The sequence below is a fragment of the Copadichromis virginalis genome, linkage group LG18 (genome assembly GCF_057382275.1).
Source record: "Copadichromis virginalis isolate Kocher_CV1m ecotype Utaka linkage group LG18, C_Virginalis_male_GT1.1, whole genome shotgun sequence".
NCBI classification, from domain to species: Eukaryota; Metazoa; Chordata; class Actinopteri; order Cichliformes; family Cichlidae; genus Copadichromis; species Copadichromis virginalis.
The window spans coordinates 8,959,097-8,981,654 of NC_140635.1; the positions used below are offsets into that span (position 1 = coordinate 8,959,097).

Consider the following 22,558-nt stretch of genomic DNA (forward strand, 5'->3'; position numbering starts at 1 on the left):
AAACGAAATTCAGAACTGGAAGTAAAGTTCTGAAAAAGCACTGTTTCTAGTGCATAAAATAGTGCGACGATTTCGGCGAGAATGTAGCAACATTAAATATCCGGCCAAATTATCAAAATATTACCTATTTGCAAAAGTTAAGCACAAGATATATAATTTTTTAGGATATATTATATATATATATAATGGGTGACGTTTGCTTTTCTGCAGTGGTTTATTCTTGAGAAAATCGGTTTTGCAGAGTTTAAAGTCAGCCTGCAAAAAGTGTCTGATTTTATTTCACTTTAATGTGTTGACATCGGTGTTTTTACCCACCACAGTCGAGCCAGCCGCCGCTTGTTAACCGCTTAAACGTTCGTGCGCTTCTACACTGAGTTTTAGGGTAGTATGTAACATGTCGATCTGTTCCTGGATATCCTGAAAGCCGATGTCAAATCAGCTCCAGAAATGATCATATTATATTTCAGCTGTTTTCAAAACAAACGGTCTGTAGGTAAGTTTGTAGATTATTTTAGAATGCAGAAAACAGGTCATTTTAACATCTGACCTGATTGTTTTTGTTGAGTTAGCAGCATGATCCTTGAATACATGTACAAGAGTAACATAATATTTTTTAATATTATAGTTCATACAGCACACACATGTTACTGAAAGGTTACAAGTCTGTTGATTGTTCAGTCATTGACTAATCAGTCACCACACTGAAGTTCTTAACAACTGATTTGTTAAGAAGTCAGTCCACCGTTTGCTCCAGTCTTTCCAGAGTGCTTCACACTGATGGTCCCTTTAAAGTCGAGCATTGTGCAAGAATGAACTTTGCATGCCCTGGACTTTCAAACTATAGTCGGGTTCCTGATAAGTGGATACAAACAACTCAAAACGGTGAACTGTAATTGTCGCTTAACAGTAAAACTGGGTTGCAGTGTTTGTGAATGCAGCTTTATTGAAACTGTAAATGATGTCTGACAGAGGGCGCTCGAATAGAAGGTGTGAGAAGTTATTATAGAATATTACTGCTTACCTGTACTAAAAGAATGGAGCCGGTATATTTTGCTCTCAGATTGCTGCTTTACTTGAGGTTCATAGGATATTTAAAAGTAGAAGGCAACACTGGTTGGTGATGGAGATTGTTGGTCAGACCTAGAAACTGTATGTGTGTTACAGAGCTTTTTCTGGCTTTTCTTTTATTCTTGCAGAGGATGTTGTGCTTATTTTACGGACGATCTGATTTCCTGGACGATCTGATTTCCTCGTGTCAGCATTGTTCCCACATCATCATAATTAATGTTGTTCCAGGTTCAACATTGCAAGTGACCAATCACCTTCTTGTGACGTCATTCCTTTGCGACTTCGAAATACCCGCCTTCGAGTATTTCGAAATACAAGTGAAGAAGCGAAAAACCACCGCCTGTCCGCCGAATTTGAAGTCAATTTAGGATACTTTCCTTTAATAAACGGTAAGCATTATACATATGTTCCTCACTTGGCTTGCTGTTTGTTTGCTAGCGATAGGCTACTTGACGACAGCATTAGCTAACCAGTGTTCCCCAACTTTTTGGGTGTTTCGTGGCCCGGGGGTTGGGTCAGGCAAAATTGCAGTAGCTTCCCTGATCATTTTACAAACATAAGTGAAGAGAATCTGGACTAAAAGGCCTAGACTTATGGTTGTGTGCTGAATCTATGAATCAAACTATCACCTGTAAACATAATTAACTGGTCCATAGCTGTGAAACTGGACATGAGTTCTTGATTCTATGGAGATTAACAGTAATCCAGAAATTTACAAATTTGTCCTGGTACATTGCGTAAATGTTGTCCCAGGGACATCGCGTAAATGTTGTCCCTGGGACATTGTGTAAATGTTGTCCCTGGGACATCGTGTAGAAGTTGCCCTGGGACATCGTGTAAATGTTGTCCCTGGGACATCGTGTAAATGTTGTCCCTGGGACATCGTGTAATTGTTGTCCCTGGGACATCGTGTAGATGTTGTCCCTGGGACATCGTGTAAATATTGTCCCTGGGACATCGCGTAAATGTTGTCCCTGGGACATCGCGTAAATGTTGTCCCTGGGATATCGCGTAAATGTTGTCCCTGGGATATCGCGTAGATGTTGTCCCTGGGACATCGTGTAGATGTTGTCCCTGGGACATCGTGTGATAGCTTGTAAATAATGGAATGAAAATTATTGATTGTTATTAACTTGTGAAAAAGAAGTGTAACAAATCCACATGTTATGTTCTTACACCCTTACAGAAACTGTGACTCCTTCACAATGTCAGGTAAATGTCAACTCATGTTGAATAATCAACCAATCAAGCCTTTTATTATCACATGCAATGTTATTGTACAATTTACTTAATGAATCGTGTTCCTTAGTTCTGTTTTTATTTATATGTATTTATTTATTTGTTTTATAAGGTAATAGATGGCCTAATCTATTTGCAGTGTGAGGTATGTTGAAAAGCTTGTTTGATCATAATGACATAGCATGTTTACGTTTTTTGTAATGTATTTGAAAACATAGGTGTATTTATGTTATTTTTATAGAATTTCCCTCACATTTATCCAATACCAAGCCAAATCACTGGAAAAATTTTGGATGGGTCCACAAGAGCACAAAGTGCATACTTTTTGAAGGTATGACTTGGACTGTGGTAACTATGTTCTTATCACAAAGGGTTTATAAGTTGCCACTATAAACAAACAGCATTTTCCAAAATTGAAGCCTTGTCAGAAGAACCTGAAAAATACCTTTCTGAAACCTTTTCTGTGTAAAGACTTGTTCAAAAGCAATGCACACAGATTAAAACATTTCTGTCTTGGCCAACTGATAAAGAACACCAAAAATTGAGTGGTGCGTGTTGAGTCTGTGGTCTTGATTTGTTTTGTACACACTATAGAAATTAATTAATGTAAACCAAAAATGACACTTTCTATATGTTTGTGTATCTGCAGAATTAATTACAAGTCTCACCTGACAAGCTTTTGCAGTTTTGCAGTGTCATTCTTGACAGAAAAACATACTTGTCACATTATTTTTATTTCCAGAAAAACATCTTTCAGATGTATGAGAAATTGATTGGAGCCTGTCTGGAAAACGGCAGCCACTGGACCTTGTTTGTAAGTTGCACAGATTTTGCACTCTCTCTAGTGCATGATACTTTTCAGTGTCCCTCATTAGGAAAGCTCAAGGCCCAAGCCTACCATATCCATCTTTTTACAAAACAGTTTTGTGACATACCCAAGAGGACCATAGTCTATATGAATTCATTTGGCGAGTCGGAGGTCAGAAAAAGTGCGGTGTTGAAAAACTGGAGGTAATTAATTAACATATTTAACATAACATATTTAATTTAATTGAAATCATTACCGAACGTGGTTATTGATTTCTCTATATGCTTTTTATTTGTAATAACTGCGATCTCTCAGCTCATTTGCTTCAGCAAGAGGCTGCGCTGGAGAGTGGACCTTGTCACATGTGAGCCACCCACATCAACAGGATGGGAACTCATGTGGAGTGCATGTCATAATGGTACTGAAAACTATAGCTTTAACCTATATAAGTAATGTTTACATTTTTGCCTATTCAGTTTTTAAAGCCTTAGAGGCAGGATGGTAAAATCTCAATTTTTTTTGTAGATTGAACCATTTCAGCAGTAATGCTTTGCTTTGGTTGCTCTGTTTTTTTTTTTTTTTTCTCGGGGAGGGGGGGGGGGTTAAAAACAAACAAACATTTCTTTGTTAATCTAATTCTTTTTGTTCTTTTTTTTTTTTCTTCTTCGTCAATTATTAGTTTGCCCAATCTCTCATTGACGGTAAAACACAAGTGGAGGAGTACAACACTGAAATCACAAAGCTCAGGTCCCGACTTTGCCACTACTTATTTTCCTCAATAGGTAAAGATAAAATTAGCTGCCTTCTTTTTCTCTAACATTGGAAAATGTAACTTGTACTTAAACAAATTATATTTTGCAGATCGAACTAGGAAGTGCAGTCAGTGCTGGTGTGTGATTGCAGCCAAAGACCGGGTACACTATGACATGTCCTTAGCCATATAGATTGTTTATTTAATGGACTTTGTTCATTTGTTTTTTGGGCCGCATGAAAAACAGGTTTGCTGACACCTTGTCTCAAGTTTCAGACTCTGCTTCAAGACTGATGGAAAGTGGTTAAAATTACAGTCAAGAACAGCCATGGAGTTAATGCATATCAAGTCCCATCTGAGTCAAGAGAAGACATGGTGTATGATGTCTGCCCTGTTGAGTCCTACTGCAACTGTACATATGGCTTACGAGGACTTCTTTGCAAGCATCTAGTGTTACTTGCAAAATTAGCAGAGGCTGACAATGACATCTATCCAAACATGGAAACAGACCTTGGCAAGAATTGCAGTGAAAGAAAGGCATTACTTTGTACACTGTGAGGACTTGAAAGTGATAAAAATGCCAAGTTTGTTTGGAAATCTGTGTTTTTTTGCATCGGCTGAAACACTTCAGTGCACTTGTTGTACGTTCTCTCACTATAACACATGTGCTTGCCTGAAGGTGGCTTGTAGCCATTTTAAACAAATGAAAAACTCTCTGAAAAGTCCTCTATCAACTTTGAATGACACTCCTGTAGTTGAAAGCACAGACAAAAAATGCACAGAAGATGCAGTTGGAAAACTAAATGCTGTTTTAGACACAGTTAAACAGTGGGCATTCATTCCAGAGGGTATTACTGCAATGATAGATGAACTGCATACAAATGTCTTAAAAACAAAACAAGTAGGCAAAAGTATATTCCAGTACGAAATAAAGATGACAGATAATGCACGCAAAATTAGGCCATTGTATTCTAGCAAGAAACGTTCGGCCAGCATCGACATTCCAACAGTCTGAAAATGAATGTGAACAGTCGATAACCACTGAAAGAGAGACATCCTCTGGAGAAAATGAAAACCTTTTGGAATACAAAACAAAAAAGAGAAGAGTTAAAGCTAAGTATATGCACAAGTAGACTTTTGTGTGACATTTCAAAGGGACTGCATCCATTACTTCTGTTTATTGAAACCTAAAGCTGAATAGCTGTCTTAACTTTCTGCCAAGGAACAGATGAAAAGAAATTGTTTGGTCTCTCAAGCAGTTGTTATTTATGTGTGTTATTCATTACTTTGGCTTGGTTGCTGTTTTTGATACAAATTCATCTGTGCCCATTGTAATATTTTCATATGTTACTATTTTTATATTGCTATGCATTATAAATAAAGGATTACTTATTACTATTAAAGGTCTGCATTTGTAATTGTTGGTATTATTTATAAAATATGCGCTCTTAAGTTTTTTGCTCCATAAAACGATACCTGTCACTTTTTGGACAGAGTATCAGCTGTTGAGAATCCTGGCTCATACAAAATAGAAGTAAAAGGTTTCAACATCCAGCCTTTTTATGATTAAATACAAAGTGTAATAACAGAGTTATTGGGGTGTGATTTTGTTAATAGTTAGTCTTAAGTATAAGTTTAATAGTAATGAGTAAGAAAATATAGCCAGAATAATGGAATGAGACTAACACCTGACCTCACACTGAGATTTGGTATGAAGTGGCATGTTTGTGCTAATGCTGACATTGGGGCTCAGAGTTCCTCTGTGTGTATATATTTGTGAACGTTAACTTGGCTAATGTCCAAGGGTTTGACTGCTTTCCTGTTGGATTGTATCACAAAGAACAGGGATAAGAGCACCAGTGGCCGTGCACACCCTCATCTCTCTCCTTCACCCGATCATTAGTGTTGGAAACCGGCATTAGCTCAGAGTAGATTAGACTTCAGTATAGTGCAAGTGATTTGATTTTATGATTATTTGATTCAGTTTTTTCTGTGTTCAAGCTCAATTACTTTAATAAAATATGTTGAATTCAAACAAATAAATAAACAAATAAACTGTGGACATTACCCTTTTAAACCTTTCTGAAACAAGACAGGTAAAAACCAGTGTATAAAAGTTTACATAGGTATAAATAGCTCTAACACTTTACTCCAGCCTGGCGTCCACACATGTGGACATCACATTTTGGGTTATTTAGACCAAAATACTAAATCTTGATCAACAAGTGCCTGATATACAGTTATGAGGACATTATACTGCAACTGTTCTATCGAAATTTCAAATTAATGTCCTCATATGTGGCTCTCATTTTTCTCAGAAACAAAAATTAGGTAAAAAAAAAACAAAACCTGGTAATTCTTTCTTTTTACATTCATCGGGTTCCAATCGGCCCAAATATCAAAGAGAAATTAAAAATGCATGCCATGGAAGATTTCGGGTCTTAGGGGGTTAAAATGACCAGACCCCTCCGGCCTGTTTTCCAGGCCACTAAATTAAACCCAGTCAATTACCAATTGAACAGAATAAAAACCTACGAGGTCCACTAATAGTCCAAAAGTCCAAATCTTTAATAGAAAAGACAGGCAGAACTCAAACAAACAATAATCCAAACGAGGAGCATATATACACACTGGAAAGTAAATAATTATAAGTTATTAAATCAGACTAATTAAATACAGTAAAACTAATAAGGGAAGACGAACACACGGGAAATAAAATTAACAGTGTAAACATACCAAAACTCAAAATAAAACAGGAAAGCTACTACAAACCGAGTGTGACACAATTACATTCATATTGAAACATATGTGATAATTTTCTTTCTTTGTAGCATTTTTAAGATATGTGTTAGAACAGTCATTATGCTGTTTGGATTAGGAACCAATCATTTTTGCCAAATAGTTAACACAAACTTAGAACAACAATGAACAATTTTCAAGATTCTGATTTACAGAACAAACAAAAGTCACAAAAGGTTTCATTATTTAAGAGACAAGATCAAGTTTTTCACACAGGAATGAAATGACAGAATCCAGTGCAGCGGGGCCAAAGGTGTGTGTCAGCAAACTGAAGGTTGAGGAATCAGTCAGCTCATGTTTAAGATTGTGTTGGATTTTGAGAAGAGTCTGTCTGTTATTAGAAAGTAAGATTAACAATGTTACACCAATAACCCAAATACGGGGAAATGACAAATAATACCAAAAAAGATACAACTTTCATATTGTTTTACTAACTTACTTTGTCATATCAGCACTTGAATGGTCGATGCCTTTACAGACCATGTCTGTTGTGACATCGCAGGCCAATCTTCCGGCAAACCCGAGGGCTAGCTCCCCAGCCTCCTCTTCACTCAGAACACTAAACACTGTTACTTTAGTTTTGGCCTTCTTAGGCCTGTCAAGAATCATTGCGGGCAGTTTGGCTTTACGGCCCTAAAAAAGAAAAAGTGCAAACACCAAAAGAGCAGAGAGAGACACACACATGCGCACAAAGTTAAATGCTTTTGTTTACATGGTGTAATTGTGTATATGTTGCAGCAAATGCACAATTTCCAGCCACATTGTCACTTCATTGATACGAGTAACCCGGATTTATTTCAGGTGACATCAAAATCACGAAATGTATACCTACCCCAATCAAACCTCTGAAAACATGAACTGACATGTTCTCTGCGTTGATTCTGCGCTTGATCTCGTCTTCTGTTATTGTGTAGGTTTTCTTTTTTGAGCTTGGTACAGATAAGCGACCATGCACTCTGTAAACTGTACTAGTTCCTTCTGAATCAGTTTGGAATTCTGTATCTGCATCGATCCTGTCAACATCATCAGCAGCAGCATTATCTGTACTCAGACTTGTGCCGTATACTTCTGCTTCTTTTTCGTTGTCTTCAGTCTGTGTACCTTCATCTCTTTCAGTCTGTGTACCTTCATCTCTGACTGTCAGTCTTCCTATCTCACTGTTACTTGTCGATTTGCTGCAGATGTTCTCTCCCTTAGGAACTTTTCCTTTGTCATTCGCTGCCTGATGCTTTCCCTGATGACATTCTTCACTGGCTACTTCTATTGCTCCTCCTGTATAGCCACCCACTATGCTGCACAACTCCTTTCCCTCTGCTGTGCTGCACTGTGCTGTTACATAAAGAAGAATGATATAAACAGCACTATATCAATTTAATTGTGAAGAGAAATCCCCACAATACGACACAGTTATGTCTAAAATAGTTTTGTGTAAAAACTGGATCTTGAAACGTCCACTTTAATTACACAGTCCTGGTGTGCAAAGGCAAAATTACGAAAAAAAATTTCACTTTAAACATTTTTGGACATTGTTTAGTTATATTGTGACTTACTCTCACAGAAGATACAGATGCCACAAACAGACTTTGAACAACGCATGTGCTTGTATGCACCACATTTCTGGCACTGCACCTGTGAATTAAAAAAAAAAAAAAAAAGAAGAAGAAATAAACAAACAAAAAACAAATGAACAAAGTCCATTAAATAAACAATCTATATGGCTAAGGACATGTCATAGTGTACCCGGTCTTTGGCTGCAATCACACACCAGCACTGACTGCACTTCCTAGTTCGATCTGCAAAATATAATTTGTTTAAGTACAAGTTACATTTTCCAATGTTAGAGAAAAAGAAGGCAGCTAATTTTATCTTTACCTATTGAGGAAAATAAGTAGTGGCAAAGTCGGGACCTGAGCTTTGTGATTTCAGTGTTGTACTCCTCCACTTGTGTTTTACCGTCAATGAGAGATTGGGCAAACTAATAATTGACGAAGAAGAAAAAAAAAAAAAAAGAACAAAAAGAATTAGATTAACAAAGAAATGTTTGTTTGTTTTTAACCCCCCCCCCCCCCCCCCCCCCGAGAAAAAAAAAACAAAACAGAGCAACCAAAGCAAAGCATTACTGCTGAAATGGTTCAATCTACAAAAAAAATTGAGATTTTACCATCCTGCCTCTAAGGCTTTAAAAACTGAATAGGCAAAAATGTAAACATTACTTATATAGGTTAAAGCTATAGTTTTCAGTACCATTATGACATGCACTCCACATGAGTTCCCATCCTGTTGATGTGGGTGGCTCACATGTGACAAGGTCCACTCTCCAGCGCAGCCTCTTGCTGAAGCAAATGAGCTGAGAGATCGCAGTTATTACAAATAAAAAGCATATAGAGAAATCAATAACCACGTTCGGTAATGATTTCAATTAAATTAAATATGTTATGTTAAATATGTTAATTAATTACCTCCAGTTTTTCAACACCGCACTTTTTCTGACCTCCGACTCGCCAAATGAATTCATATAGACTATGGTCCTCTTGGGTATGTCACAAAACTGTTTTGTAAAAAGATGGATATGGTAGGCTTGGGCCTTGAGCTTTCCTAATGAGGGACACTGAAAAGTATCATGCACTAGAGAGAGTGCAAAATCTGTGCAACTTACAAACAAGGTCCAGTGGCTGCCGTTTTCCAGACAGGCTCCAATCAATTTCTCATACATCTGAAAGATGTTTTTCTGGAAATAAAAATAATGTGACAAGTATGTTTTTCTGTCAAGAATGACACTGCAAAACTGCAAAAGCTTGTCAGGTGAGACTTGTAATTAATTCTGCAGATACACAAACATATAGAAAGTGTCATTTTTGGTTTACATTAATTAATTTCTATAGTGTGTACAAAACAAATCAAGACCACAGACTCAACACGCACCACTCAATTTTTGGTGTTCTTTATCAGTTGGCCAAGACAGAAATGTTTTAATCTGTGTGCATTGCTTTTGAACAAGTCTTTACACAGAAAAGGTTTCAGAAAGGTATTTTTCAGGTTCTTCTGACAAGGCTTCAATTTTGGAAAATGCTGTTTGTTTATAGTGGCAACTTATAAACCCTTTGTGATAAGAACATAGTTACCACAGTCCAAGTCATACCTTCAAAAAGTATGCACTTTGTGCTCTTGTGGACCCATCCAAAATTTTTCCAGTGATTTGGCTTGGTATTGGATAAATGTGAGGGAAATTCTATAAAAATAACATAAATACACCTATGTTTTCAAATACATTACAAAAAACGTAAACATGCTATGTCACTCCTTTGTCCCACACGCCATCAAACTGTTTAACTCCTCTCTGGAGGGGAGAGGGAGGGGAAACAGGAGGACAAAGGAGGGGGGAACAACTAAGCTGTAGTGCCTCTTCACCTCACTGTGCAATACCTTTTGTGCAATACTTTTGTAAATAGTCAACAGTGCAATAGACTCAATACTTGAAATGTGCAATTCACTTGTATTTTTATTTTTATTCCTATTTATTATATTTATCCCCTTCATATATTTTATTTATATTGTCTCTGTATTTATATATATATGTGTGTGTGTATAACTCTGTAACTTCTGTCGGTGCTGTGCTTTTTTGGAAATCGAATTTCCCAGAGGAACCCACCCGAGGGATTAATAAAGTTCTATCTTATCTTATTATGATCAAACAAGCTTTTCAACATACCTCACACTGCAAATAGATTAGGCCATCTATTACCTTATAAAACAAATAAATAAATACATATAAATAAAAACAGAACTAAGGAATACGATTCATTAAGTAAATTGTACAATAAAGTGTATTTAAAGCAGAATTTAACATTAGTTTTATGACAACATAAAAGGATTTTTATGTCAAGAGGTACCTCATCTGAAATGTTAGTCTGGTCAAACAGGGATTTCAAACTTGAAATACCAATAGAGTTTGGTCCAGCTACTCCCACAAGGTAATCTGTGAGAAAGCATATGCTGTAGTCAACAGATATCATTTTCTTTTTGCATGCTGCAACCATCATCCATTTCAGTCTTCTAGGAGCTTTGTCTGGTTGTAGTTCTTTTTTCTCCTCCTCATCTATTAATTAAATTGTTTTCTGACCTTCCTAACTGTTTCCGACCTGTCTTCCCAATGTGATGTTTAAGCAATATATGTATGGTCAGAAGGGGGTGAAATTTTCATTGCAGTTGTACGTGTAACATTGCATGTGATAATAAAAGGCTTGATTGGTTGATTATTCAACATGAGTTGACATTTACCTGACATTGTGAAGGAGTCACAGTTTCTGTAAGGGTGTAAGAACATAACATGTGGATTTGTTACACTTCTTTTTCACAAGTTAATAACAATCAATAATTTTCATTCCATTATTTACAAGCTATCAAACGATGTCCCAGGGACAACATCTACACGATGTCCCAGGGACAACATTTACACGATGTCCCAGGGACAACATTTACACGATGTCCCAGGGACAACATCTACACGATGTCCCAGGGACAACATCTACACGATGTCCCAGGGCAAATTCTACATGATGTCCCAGGGACAACATTTACACAATGTCCCAGGGACAACATTTACGCGATGTCCCAGGGACAACATCTACACGATGTCCCAGGGCAAATTCTACATGATGTCCCAGGGACAACATTTACACAATGTCCCAGGGACAACATTTACGCGATGTACCAGGACAAATTTGTAAATTTCTGGATTACTGTTAATCTCCATAGAATCAAGAACTCGTGTCCAGTTTCACAGCTATGGACCAGTTAATTATGTTTCCAGGTGATAGTTTGATTCATAGATTCAGCACACAACCATAAGTCTAGGCCTTTTAGTCCAGATTCTCTTCACTTATGTTTGTAAAATGATCAGGGAAGCTACTGCAATTTTGCCTGACCCAACCCCCGGGCCACGAAACACCCAAAAAGTTGGGGAACGCTGGTCTAGAGAACACTGGTTAGCTAATGCTGTCGTCAAGTAGCCTATCGCTAGCAAACAAACAGCAAGCCAAGTGAGGAACATATGTATAATGCTTACCATTTATTAAAGGAAAGTATCCTAAATTGACTTCAAATTCGGCGGACAGGCGAATTGACTTCAAATTCGGCGGACAGGCGGCGGTTTTTCGCTTCTTCACTTGTATTTCGAAATAATCGAAGGCGGGTATTTCGAAGTCGCAAAGGAATTACGTCACAAGAAGGTGATTGGTCACTTGCAATGTTGAACCTGGAACAACATTAATTATGATGATGTGGGAACAATGCTGACACGAGGAAATCAGATCGTCCTTATTTTACCACTAGTTGACCTTTTAATGATGGAAGGCTTACCAGCCACATTTGAAACACTGTCCTCTGGATTAACACCATCATCAACACCAATATTTTAAATGCAAATGTTCGCAACCAGATAACCATTCACTCACTTCATAAATAAACTCATCATAACACATTGTTTTTGCTTTAAACCATGTTTCATGCTTTTCATTTTCATCATCTGGTAACACACAGATCAAAGAACCATGAATAGTTCTTGCTTCATTACACAAAGCAACAGAATCATTAGTTGAGGCTTGAACCATATAGATATAGATACTATTATCTATATCTAGTGATGTACTTACAATATAGATATTATTTTCATATACTCTCTTGTAGATGATTAGCTTTATTTAATTTAGCTTTTCTATCACATTGCAGTCTGTCCAGTTTCTCTGCAAGTGCTTTAGCAGTTATTTTCTGCGGGTCGCTTGGCTCGATAGTTCAAACGTTTGAATTTGGATATGGTAAGGATTTGTAGAAGAACAGAATGTGCCTTTGGTTTTCGGTTAAACATTTGCAACTCTGGTATAGATAAATGTGATATATTAACCTTGACACACTCCAATCCTTGCTATCCAAAAAGACTGTGTGGAAGAAAAAAATACAAATGAAAATTTCCCTTTAACGTTTTGTTTTAATGTTCAGTTTCATGCAGTTTGGTAATTTTAATTTCTCTTACCAAAACCATGATAATTTCATTTTCTATTCTAGATTTTCTAGTGCTGTCAGCGTTAGTCTCGTTAAAATCACGTTAACGCCATAACCGCATTAACTCGGCAAATCTCCGTTAGCGAGTTAATGCGGGTCGCCCGCTGCATGGGGCTGCATGGCGTCAACGCGTTACCGCAGTTAGCTCGGCCCAATAGATTTCATCTCATGATCTTACGTGATGTTACTAAATTACCAAGCCTTAAACTTGTAAATTCTAGATGGATGGATTTAAATTAAAGGTTTTTTATGTTTAATACAATTATTCCCTGGATTAGACAGTTTAATTCTTCTTTCTAGCTGTTTCAAAGCATGAACAACTACTTAAATGTTCAAGTTTCCACTTCATGTTAACGCTTAAATATTCTTTTACTCTCATTAAACCTAAATACATTCCTATAGAATGACAAGATCAGGAGAGATGACCGAAACCAAGGACATGAATGTACAGACAAAAGGAATCAAAAAAGGAATCCCCTCTCTCATGATACGTGAACAAGACCCTGAGATACATAAACTCTTTCACCTGGGTCAGCAACTCATCCCTAACTCGGAGTGGGCGCTCCACTTTTTTCTAGCTGAGGAACATGGCCTCAGACTTGGGGGTGCTGATTCTCATAAAAATCCTCCCTAGGGGTCCTCCCACCAAAGACTGCCTCAGTGCCCAGACTCATATACCTCATCCCCAGACTCTATTTCCTCTACAGAAGAAGTGTTAGTGTGATTGAGGAGGTCCTTGACGTATAAACTGACAACGGTCTCTAGTCTTGTCAGCCGAGGATCTTTATGGTCATGGTCGGCCTCCAGATCTGCTCCGTCTTTCTTTGCCAGCCTCCTGGTCAGCCCTCTTAACTGCTGTGTCTCTGCCGCTAGCCTCCTGAACTCTCACTTCTTTGTTTTGGATTTTTTTTTCTTAAATATGGTCCTTCTTTCCCTGTCAGTACTCTTACTGGAGCATTTTGGGTCACCTGAAGGTGTTTCAGGGAATTTTTACGACAGCCTGATAATAATGAATTACAGTAGTTCTGCCTAGAAGTAATAATGCATAAACTAGTTTTTCAACATCACTCTTAAACAGGATGTTTCTAATTTGAGAGATTTTGCACAAATGAAAGAAAGCAGTCCTACATATTTGTAGTCAGAAGAGAGTCAGACACACGAAAAAAGCTCTAGTCAGAAATGCATAAGAACAGGGGTCTCAAACTCAATTTAGCTGGGGGCCGCTGGAGGCAGAGTCTGGGTGAGGCTGGGCCGCATTAGGTTTTCCACAAGAAAGGCATGGTTAAAAAATTCCAATCTTCGCAAATCTCTTTATTTTTTTTTTTAACACAAAATATGAAAAATAAATAAGCAAATTAAGAATTAATAAGAAAATTAATCAATCTGTAATACAGATTGATATAGACTCAATACTTGAAATGTGCAATTCACTTGTATTTTTATTTTTATTCCTATTTATTCTATTTATCCCCTTCGTATATTTTATTTATATTGTCTCTGTATTTATATATATGTGTGTGTGTATAACTCTGTAACTTCTGTCGGTGCTGTGCTTTTTTGGAAATCGAATTTCCCAGAGGAACCCACCCGAGGGATTAATAAAGTTCTATCTTATCTTATCTCTCTTATCTTACATAAATAAAACAATAATAAGATATTTTTAGTCAGTGAACTTGTGTTTTTTTCAGTCTTCTATATCTGCTGTATTTAGATTGAAATGTCTGTATTAACAGTTCTATAACCTTCTTCTGAACATGAATGGAACACTGTAGAAAATGAACTGTTCTTCTGAACATGGCTTCTCTTGCCTACTCCTTGCTGCTAGAGACCTGGCAGGGTTTCCTCTCGCATAGCCGAGCCAGATTTGGCCTGAGGGAGGAAGCAGTTGCGACCCTCAGTATGTCTTGAAGATGATCATCCGTAAGTCTGGACCTGTACTTGGACTTATTGAAGTTCAAAGTGGAGAAGAGCTTTTCGCACAAGTATGTGCTACCAAAAAGGCACATGGTCCGCTTGAACATTCGGGAAAGCCGAGGGAAACTAGGGCTCAATTCTCTCAAAAATTGTCCAAGCTTTTCTGCTTTTCCACTCACCTCCCTGAACTTCGCTTTGAGTTCAGAGTTGCACTGCAGCTCAATGAGCTCCATTTGAAGCACAGAAGGGGCATCTTGCACATCAAAGGAGAAGAGGTCCGCAAAAATTTGAAAGGTGGCTCTGTGTGTCTTGAAGTCAGCAAATCTGTGATCAAATTCCTCCTGTAGCCTCAAAATGACATCAACATACTTGTCAGCACTGAATGGTGTGCCTGCATCCACGAGTGCCTTGCATGCTGGGAAATGGCAAAGGTTTGTCTGAGAGAGCTGAGCTTTCCAGAGCGCAAGTTTTGTGGAGAATGCTCTCACGTTGTCATAGGCAGCACTGACAAGTTGCCCCTGGCCTTGTAACTTCTTGTTCAGTACATTAAGCTCATGTGTTATATCAACAAGAAAAGCTAAGTCCATGAGCAATTTGGGATCAGTTAGCACAGGAACACTTACTCCATCCTTCTCCATGAAGGCACTATATTGTTTGGTATAAGAAATATTACATGGTTAATTCTTTTTCTGTTAATGGAGCTTCTAGCTCTTATCTGTACATCTGTCAAATGTAGTACATTTATATTATTAATATTAAACTTACTCCTTCAGTTTATAAATATGCTTACGATCCCCAGCCAAAATATCCCTAAATTTTTCTTAACCACTTATCCAATTCACTTAACACTTACCCAATAATTAAGGGGGCTGGAGCCTATCCTGTCCGACATTTAGAGAGAGGCAGGGTACACCCCAGAAAAGCTGCCAGTCAATATTTAATTAGACAAAATAATTCCTGATATTAAAGCACAAAAAGACACAGAATCACATCTACAACCAATTTAGAGCACCATCTATCCCAAACTTCATGTTGCTTCGCTGTGGGAGGAAGATAGAGTACCTGGAGAGCACCTGTTGGAGGTTATTACTAGGTGAAATGAATATATATGTTGGGGAAAGGACATGGCCACTACCAGTAGTCCTGTGGGGGTGGTCTTTTATCTGTGATCTATTATTGAGTGTTTGTTGTGTGATCCTGGACCAGTTCTTGACCTTACCCCCTTTGTCCCAGGGCCTGTTTTATAAAAAAAAAAATATATATATATATAAAAATATTATAACTGACCATAAAACTCAACAAAGCTAGTCACCTCAAAGTAACTTTGGCAAGAAGACGAATTAAACAGGAAGCCGGGAACAAAACCTGACATACTGGTAACTACCTCCAACAAATCCAACATGTTCTATTGAATATGTTACTAAGTAGTAAGGTGGTCATCTCTTAATACCAGAAAAGCTGCAATTTTCAAATCACTATGTGCTTTGATGATTACATAAATGTGGAAATGAGGAACAGTTTCAGACAGATGCAGCATGAGGGGAGGAGTCAAACAAAAACTTAAGGTGTGCTGAAGAAAACCTGCCAGCCATTTAGGTAGCCCTCTATGTATAACACAAAACGTGGAATTTCCCTCATCTCACGATTAACAAATTCCGCATCTTTTCTTAACGTGGTTTCTGGAAAAAGCCCTGGACTCTCCAACAACTTTTTGTTTATTTTCCGGCAAGCTTCTGTTAATGCTTCTTGTAAGTACTTCTAAAATTTTCTTCTATTTCTGGTTCTGCCCTTAAATCCTGATGTTGGATACTGTGTTATAATCTTATTGTAGTCATATTGTAGTCTCATTGTAGTCAATGTGCGATTTCCCAGGCTTTTCAGCATTTATTAAACAAAAGGTTGTTATTACGGCGACCGTGGCTCAGGGGGTTGGGAAGCGTATCTGTGGTGTTGGCCAGAGGGGCCAACACCAGTAGGCGGCCTCGCTTCTGTCAGTCTGCCCCAGGGCAGCTGTGGCTGGCTACAACCGTAGCTTGCCTCCACCAGTGAGAATGCGAGAGTGAATGAATAGTGGCATTGGGTGCCTTGAAAAGCGCTACATAAATCCAATCCATCATTATTATTATTATCTTCAAGCAGTTTCCTTTTTTCTACATAAAAAAACACATACTGAAATTTCTAAGGTACTGTAGACAATGAAAAACATTGAATTTTTTGTTTAACTGTTCAGTTTTAATTTAGTTGTTTTTCTATTACTTAATTACTTTGATGTAGTATGATTGCAGATAAAGCTTTAAAACTTAAGAAAATACAATTAAAAGTCTGAATTTTGTGCACGCATTCACATTTTCCAAAGCCATGCAGTGGAGAGGAAGAGAGAGAGGGGAAGGGGGGTTGGGGGGCTATAATCGGTACCGAGCAGCTCTGCGTTTGTTTGCAGTTCAGGCTCTTATTGTGAAGGGATTAGTGATAACTTCCTGTTCACAAATATCCCTTTTTCACATCTGGGATCAAGTTTCTTGTGATCATGTATGTATGCATAACAGTCTGACCCAAATATCCACAGTTTTGAGAGATCTGGTCTTTTCCCTGTTAACATCTGATACGGTGTACTTTTAGTCCTGTTACTGTAGCATCTGTTGCGGGTGTGTGCTGCATTTTGGATGGCGTAAGGCCATAATTCTTTTGGCAGCTCTTTTTCTAGTAAAAGACACCTCCCCATTTCAAAGAGAGTTCTCCATTGCCTCTCAGCTGTGCCATTCTGATGGGGAGAATATGGCGCAGATGTCTCATGCTTTATACCCTTTTCCCTTAAAAGAGACTGGAAGGAACTGCTTGTGAACTCGGTGCCATTATCCGATCTAATGCACTTAACACTGCCGTATGGTGCACAGTCAGCTAGAAACTTTGCTGTGGCCTCTGTGGTGTCACTTTTCTGTTTTAGAAAGTAAACTGACACTGCCCCTGAAAAATCATCTGTAAATAATATAGCATATTTATGACCACTTTGGCCACTAGGTTCAATGGGGCCCGCTAGATCAGTGTGCACCAACTGTAATGGGTCACTCGCTTTTGGGTCGCTTTGTCTGTTTCTGTTGTTAGTGAATTTCCCTTCTGTACACACATTACAATCTAACATGCCACTGCCTGTGATTTTCATGCCATCTACAACATCGGGTAGCTTTAACACATCACTAACATTACAATGTCCTAAAATTTCGTGCCATGTTTTCACATCACAAGCCAGATTAACAGTATCACAGGACATCATGTCATTGTATGATGTTTCATTGTTTACCGTTTTCAAATAGTAGAGTCTGTTGTATTCTTCGATGGAGAAGACTGTCCCATCTTTGTTCACCAGTTCATTCTGTCCCTTCTTGAAGATCACCTGTGCTCCATAGTTTGTAGCTGCCTTCACTGAAAATATGCTCTGAGGGTAGGATGGGATGAACAGGGCGTCTCTCAGTGTGATGGTGGTACAGTGTCCTTGTATGTCCCGTAGAGAGACGTTGGCATCTCCCCTCTTGAGTGCGACGTTGTTTGTCCTGGATCCATCAGCGAGCTCCATGTAGTGTTTCTCAGGATCAAAAGTCTCATCAAACTTTATGAACTTGTTCTTCTCTGTAATGATGTGTGAAGTAGCACCACAGTCCACCATTAGTCCTTCTCTTATTATGTCAGTAGGCAGAAGTCTTTGACTAACTTTAAATACAAAAGTCTGCTCTTCTTTCTTGTCCTCTTGTTTTACTACAGTTAGTTTCGCATCATCTCTGTATTTGGTTTTTCTTCTACATGTCTCATCACTGTGTGTCGAGCTTCTATGGTAGCTACACCACTTAGGTGTTCCCTTTTGGCGACAATCTTTTACAAAATGTCCTCGGTTTCCACATCCATGGCAGGTGATTGATGTTAAATCAACCTTCATCACATTATCCGCTTTTACTTTGTTGTCGAATTTCTCGGTTTCCTCATAACTTCGTAGGTTGCTTTTGAACTGTGTGAATGTTAAATCTTCACTGCTTTGAGTTGTGTGAATAGCAAATGGCTTGTAAGCTTCAGGAAGCCCCTTTAGAATCATAGCAATAATAAGTCCATCACTGATGACTTCTTTTGCATTTCTTAGGGAGGTCACTGCTTTTTCAGCCCGGATAATATAATCTGTCACTGTCTCATCTGGTTTCTTCTGTAAAGACGTCAGCTCTGTGTACAGTGCGATGATTCTGGGCTTGCCTTTACTATCGTAGTGGTCACGTAGTATTTTTAAAGCTTTTCTTCCATCGTCAGTCGCATCTCTCATTACCAGTGAAAGGCTTTTATCATCAAGAAACTGTATCAGTTCAGCGTAGCATTCAGCGTTCTTCTCTGCATCTGGGTTAGTGGCTGATAATATAGTGTCCTTTAGACCAATGATCCGCATGTGGCCGAGAAACTTTGCCTCCCAAAGTTCGTAACTGTTTTCGTCTCCGTTGAACACTAACCTCTGCCATCTTCCTCCTGTTGTGTCACGCCTGGGCCCATAACCTGTTGAGCTCGAAGAGTTTTCTTCTTCTTCGGCCATGTTCTCTTAATAATGCACACACTTGGTGGTTGATTACTTTTCCCGTTTCTTTTATTGTTAACAACACAGGAGGGGAAAACCATACATTACTTCAGCAGTTCGCGCTTCGGAACAACAGGAACAGGAAGTGAAGTAGTCTATAATCACCAAAATAAAATCCTTTTCAAAATAAAATGACAATCAGAAAACTTCTTTCACAACATAAAATAAATTAATATATTTACTCATGAGAACACAAATCTAACAGTATGCCTCCACATTTGGAGGGTTAAGCGTCAGGTAAAGCTTTTGTTTTCAGGCTTAAGTCGTATGTTTAATGCTTAAATGTACTAGTTAGTGAAGCCAAAGTCTACGAAGCTTTTCTTGTACTCTGTCTTCCCTTGATCCTCGACAAAAGTCTAGGTGGTGAGGCTTCAGGCTTTTACAGAAATGTAAAAATATTTCCTGCTCTTTTACCCTTGGTGGGGGGAAGAAAAGATTTTTAGCTAGCGCTAATGCTTCTGTAGTTCTGTTACTGCAGGTCTGAGAGGGTTAGGGAAGTAGGAAGGAAGGCATCAAAATAAAAGCGCACAGGACCCTTGAAACTTGACAGTTCTGTTGAGCCAAACAAAGCTGGAAGACGTATATCACATCGTCGTTTACATCCACTTTGGATGCTAGAGTTGGAGTGAAATACAATAGGACTCTTTAACTTTACCACAAGGCCAGTGTGTACTCTAAAAGGCTAAAGTTCACAGCACCTCTTAGAGTAATAAAAATAACGTGTGCAGTAGCACTATTTTGTTTATTTTTCTATAGGGCAAAGTCTAAACGTGTAACTTAAAGGAAAGTTGCTGAAGACATGGCTTCCCAAATCAGGCTGAGGCTGCTCCCGAGTGCCAGGTGTCTGTTTGATGAGCCTATTCAGGTGAAGGTGGCCGGGCTGAGGTCGAGGCAGGTGGTCTCCCTGAGAGCCAGCTCAACCGACGACAAGGGAACTGTGTTCAGCTCTGCGGCCACCTACAGAGCCAATGGCAACGGGGAGATTGACTTGAAGAGAGACCCCTCACTCAGTGGGAGCTACGTTGGGGTTGAACCGATGGGTCTGCTTTGGTCAATGACACCGGACTCTTTGCATAAAAGACTTCAGAAGACAAATGCCCTTAATCCATCCATGGTAAAGTTCTCAGTGCACGAGGAGGCAGGTGAGGGCCGGATTCTGGCAGAGGCGACTAATGAGAGGATTCTAATGGGAGATGGGGTCATTCGGGTCCCCATCAAAGAGGGGAACATTCGAGGAGTCCTGTTTACTCCTCCAGGTTTGTCAGCATCATTTAGGAAAAAAAGTACATACTTGAAAATGTCCTAGTTACAGTTACTCATAATTTTAGCTCCATACAAAAATATGCTTGCTTTGCATGTATGTTTCATTCCAGGCAGGGGTCCCTTCCCAGCTGTGTTAGATTTGTACACTTTTGGTGGAGGTCTGTCAGAGAAAAGAGCCTCTCTGTTGGCCAGCAGAGGATTTTTGGTTCTGACTGTTGCCCTGTATGGCCACGATGACCTGCCTAAAAACATTAAGGAGATCCACCTGGATTATTTGGAAGAAGCTGTCGAGTTTCTAAAAAAACTAACTAAGGTGAGTTAATTTATTCTGGAAGACTCATAGTTGTTGAAGACAACTTTGATGGCTGTTCATTGACATGTTTTTCCACAGGGTTCCAGTAAAAAAGTTGGTGTAATATCCCTTTCCAAAAGTGGAGATCTTGCCTTATCAGTTGCTTCTTACCTACCAGATGTTGAGGCCACAGTGTGGATCAATGGCTGCTCTGCCAATGTAGTTTTCCCTCTCTACTATAAGAAAAGACAAATACATTCTGCATTAATGTTTGATTTAAAGAAAGTGATTCCCACTGAGTCAGGGGCCTTCAACACCAAATACGCTTTAAACAATCCTCTGGCGGAGGAGAACAAGGGCAGCCTGATTCCCATTGAACGAGCCAAAGGACATTTCCTCTTTGTGGCCTCTGAGGATGACCTTCAATGGGACAGCAAGGCTTACGTGGATGAGATGGTGGAGAGACTGAAGCGTCACGGGAAGGAGAAGTTTGAGAGTGTGTCATACCCTGGAGCTGGACACTACTTAGAGCCACCTTATGGACCCTACTGCCCTTCCAGCTTCCATGGGGTTTTAGGCAAGCCAGCCTTGTGGGGAGGTGAGCCCAAGTCCCACGCAGCAGCTGAGGTCCACATGTGGAAGAAGATCCAAGATTTCCTCAGAAATCATCTGAGCTCTGATGCTGCACAGAATAGGGCCAAGTTCTAGTTTCAAACTAGACAATGAATAACAAAAATTAAAGTCACGACTGCCATAAAACTGTGATAATCATGTCTGACCTGTTAAATGTGTTGATTAATGATTCACTATTTTAAACATTTAAAGTCTGTAATTTATCACAACAGGTAGAACGGGATCCTCCTTACCCTCAAGGTATAGCTATAATTTTGTGTTAATACTCCATAGTGTCATGTAAATGCTTGTAAGTTTTCTGTTTTCATCATTAAAGTTGGTAAAATTTGAAAAAGGTTTATTTGTATAAAACTTAAAAAGCGTATCCTGAATTCTTGACACGATGTAGATTCAGTCCTTCTGTCACACTGAGGTACTTTGATGTTGCGAGACGATCCAGTTGTCACAGGGTGATGTTGCTGCAGACTTTGTCTCATGTCTATTAAAATATCTATTAAAATTAAAGTTACTTTTGCTGCTGGACACTCTAAAGTCAACTTATTAATTCATCAAAACCAAAAAGACAAGACGTATTGACTGCCGTTTAACTCTAGAATAAATGTTCTTAAGTGTTGATTTCTGATGTATTATTTAATGTAATGAAAGATTGTGATTTATCATAAACTGGCATCTGTGGCTCACAAATTACCTTGAGGCATACTGACACATCCCATCTTCACACAGCAAACTAGACAGACTGGTGCCTATAACAAGCTAATGTTAACTGAATTTTGTTTTTCCTTAAAATTGTTGTTGCAACTGTTACAATAGACGTGTATTCAAAGGCAACAAATTTGGTCTTGTGTTTGTTGTTCATGGTTTCTCAATGAACTCCCAAACCAGTGGAACACGCCTGTGTCTCTCTTAGTCCTTGTTCTACCAGACGACCCTCCAGAAAAGGAAGTTCTGCTAATAGGGGATTGTGAACTTGGTGTTTCCTCTTTAATATTACGCAGTCTTTGCCTCCCATTATAAGATAGTTTGGGATGAACTATTGTGAAATGGTACTATATGAATGAAACAAGTGAGCCTGTCAGTCTTCACTACTGCCACAAGATGGCAGTATAAGCCTCTAAATAAACAGTCGTGCTC

General features: G+C 38.7%; 3 protein-coding genes and 1 long non-coding RNA gene across 5 annotated transcripts; 2 read left to right on the top strand and 2 right to left on the bottom strand.

Annotated features, from left to right (window-relative positions):
* The first annotated feature begins 151 nt into the window (after positions 1-151).
* On the top strand, positions 152-5,273 carry LOC146687219 (uncharacterized). Its single transcript, XM_085439652.1, has 9 exons — positions 152-987; positions 1,297-1,457; positions 2,255-2,280; positions 2,420-2,452; positions 2,549-2,638; positions 3,050-3,318; positions 3,431-3,533; positions 3,795-3,897; positions 3,977-5,273. Exons 1-9 carry the CDS (start codon positions 956-958, stop codon positions 4,057-4,059), a joined length of 900 nt encoding a protein of 299 aa, XP_085295778.1. The 5' UTR covers positions 152-955; the 3' UTR covers positions 4,060-5,273.
* A 1,137-nt stretch (positions 5,274-6,410) lies between these two features.
* On the bottom strand, positions 6,411-9,792 carry LOC146687220 (uncharacterized). The gene is made up of 7 exons (XM_085439651.1): positions 9,125-9,792; positions 8,910-9,012; positions 8,538-8,640; positions 8,406-8,458; positions 8,216-8,294; positions 7,105-7,994; positions 6,411-6,996 (listed from the first exon to the last, which is right to left on the bottom strand). The coding sequence occupies exons 1-6, from the start codon at positions 9,376-9,378 to the stop codon at positions 7,435-7,437; spliced, it is 1,152 nt and encodes a 383-aa protein (XP_085295777.1). The 5' UTR covers positions 9,379-9,792; the 3' UTR covers positions 6,411-6,996; positions 7,105-7,434.
* A 12-nt stretch (positions 9,793-9,804) lies between these two features.
* Positions 9,805-10,624, bottom strand: LOC146687221 (uncharacterized). Its single transcript, XR_014916477.1, has 2 exons — positions 10,375-10,624; positions 9,805-9,894 (listed from the first exon to the last, which is right to left on the bottom strand). It is a non-coding gene; the product is annotated as an uncharacterized LOC146687221 (long non-coding RNA).
* Positions 10,625-16,211: 5,587 nt separating this feature from the next.
* LOC146687222 (acyl-coenzyme A thioesterase 5-like) lies at positions 16,212-21,949 on the top strand. Of its 2 annotated transcripts, none has more exons than XM_085439642.1 (4): positions 16,212-16,384; positions 19,996-20,495; positions 20,613-20,815; positions 20,894-21,949. In XM_085439642.1, the coding sequence occupies exons 2-4, from the start codon at positions 20,039-20,041 to the stop codon at positions 21,500-21,502; spliced, it is 1,269 nt and encodes a 422-aa protein (XP_085295768.1). In that variant the 5' UTR covers positions 16,212-16,384; positions 19,996-20,038; the 3' UTR covers positions 21,503-21,949. The 2 variants fall into 2 exon arrangements, with proteins under 2 accessions (XP_085295768.1, XP_085295769.1); XM_085439643.1 differs by lacking the exon at positions 16,212-16,384 and adding an exon at positions 19,459-19,476.
* Positions 21,950-22,558: the final 609 nt, after the last annotated feature.

What these genes read in the sequence shown, in the direction of transcription:
- LOC146687220 (XM_085439651.1), bottom strand. Translation starts at nt 9,378, where the DNA reads ATGTATGAGAAATTGATTGGAGCCTGTCTGGAAAACGGCAGCCACTGG. An exon ending in TGATTGCAGCCAAAGACCGG is followed by an intron (nt 8,295 to 8,405) that starts GTACACTATGAC and finishes TTTAATTCACAG; the next exon opens with GTGCAGTGCCAGAAATGTGG. An exon ending in CATCTGTATCTTCTGTGAGA is followed by an intron (nt 7,995 to 8,215) that starts GTAAGTCACAAT and finishes TTTATGTAACAG; the next exon opens with CACAGTGCAGCACAGCAGAG.
- LOC146687219 (XM_085439652.1), top strand. Translation starts at nt 956, where the DNA reads ATGATGTCTGACAGAGGGCGCTCGAATAGAAG. An exon ending in TGACTCCTTCACAATGTCAG is followed by an intron (nt 2,281 to 2,419) that starts GTAAATGTCAAC and finishes TTGTTTTATAAG; the next exon opens with GTAATAGATGGCCTAATCTA. An exon ending in GCGGTGTTGAAAAACTGGAG is followed by an intron (nt 3,319 to 3,430) that starts GTAATTAATTAA and finishes GCGATCTCTCAG; the next exon opens with CTCATTTGCTTCAGCAAGAG.
- LOC146687222 (XM_085439642.1), top strand. Translation starts at nt 20,039, where the DNA reads ATGGCTTCCCAAATCAGGCTGAGGCTGCTCCCGAGTGCCAGGTGTCTG. An exon ending in AGTCCTGTTTACTCCTCCAG is followed by an intron (nt 20,496 to 20,612) that starts GTTTGTCAGCAT and finishes GTTTCATTCCAG; the next exon opens with GCAGGGGTCCCTTCCCAGCT. An exon ending in TTCTAAAAAAACTAACTAAG is followed by an intron (nt 20,816 to 20,893) that starts GTGAGTTAATTT and finishes GTTTTTCCACAG; the next exon opens with GGTTCCAGTAAAAAAGTTGG.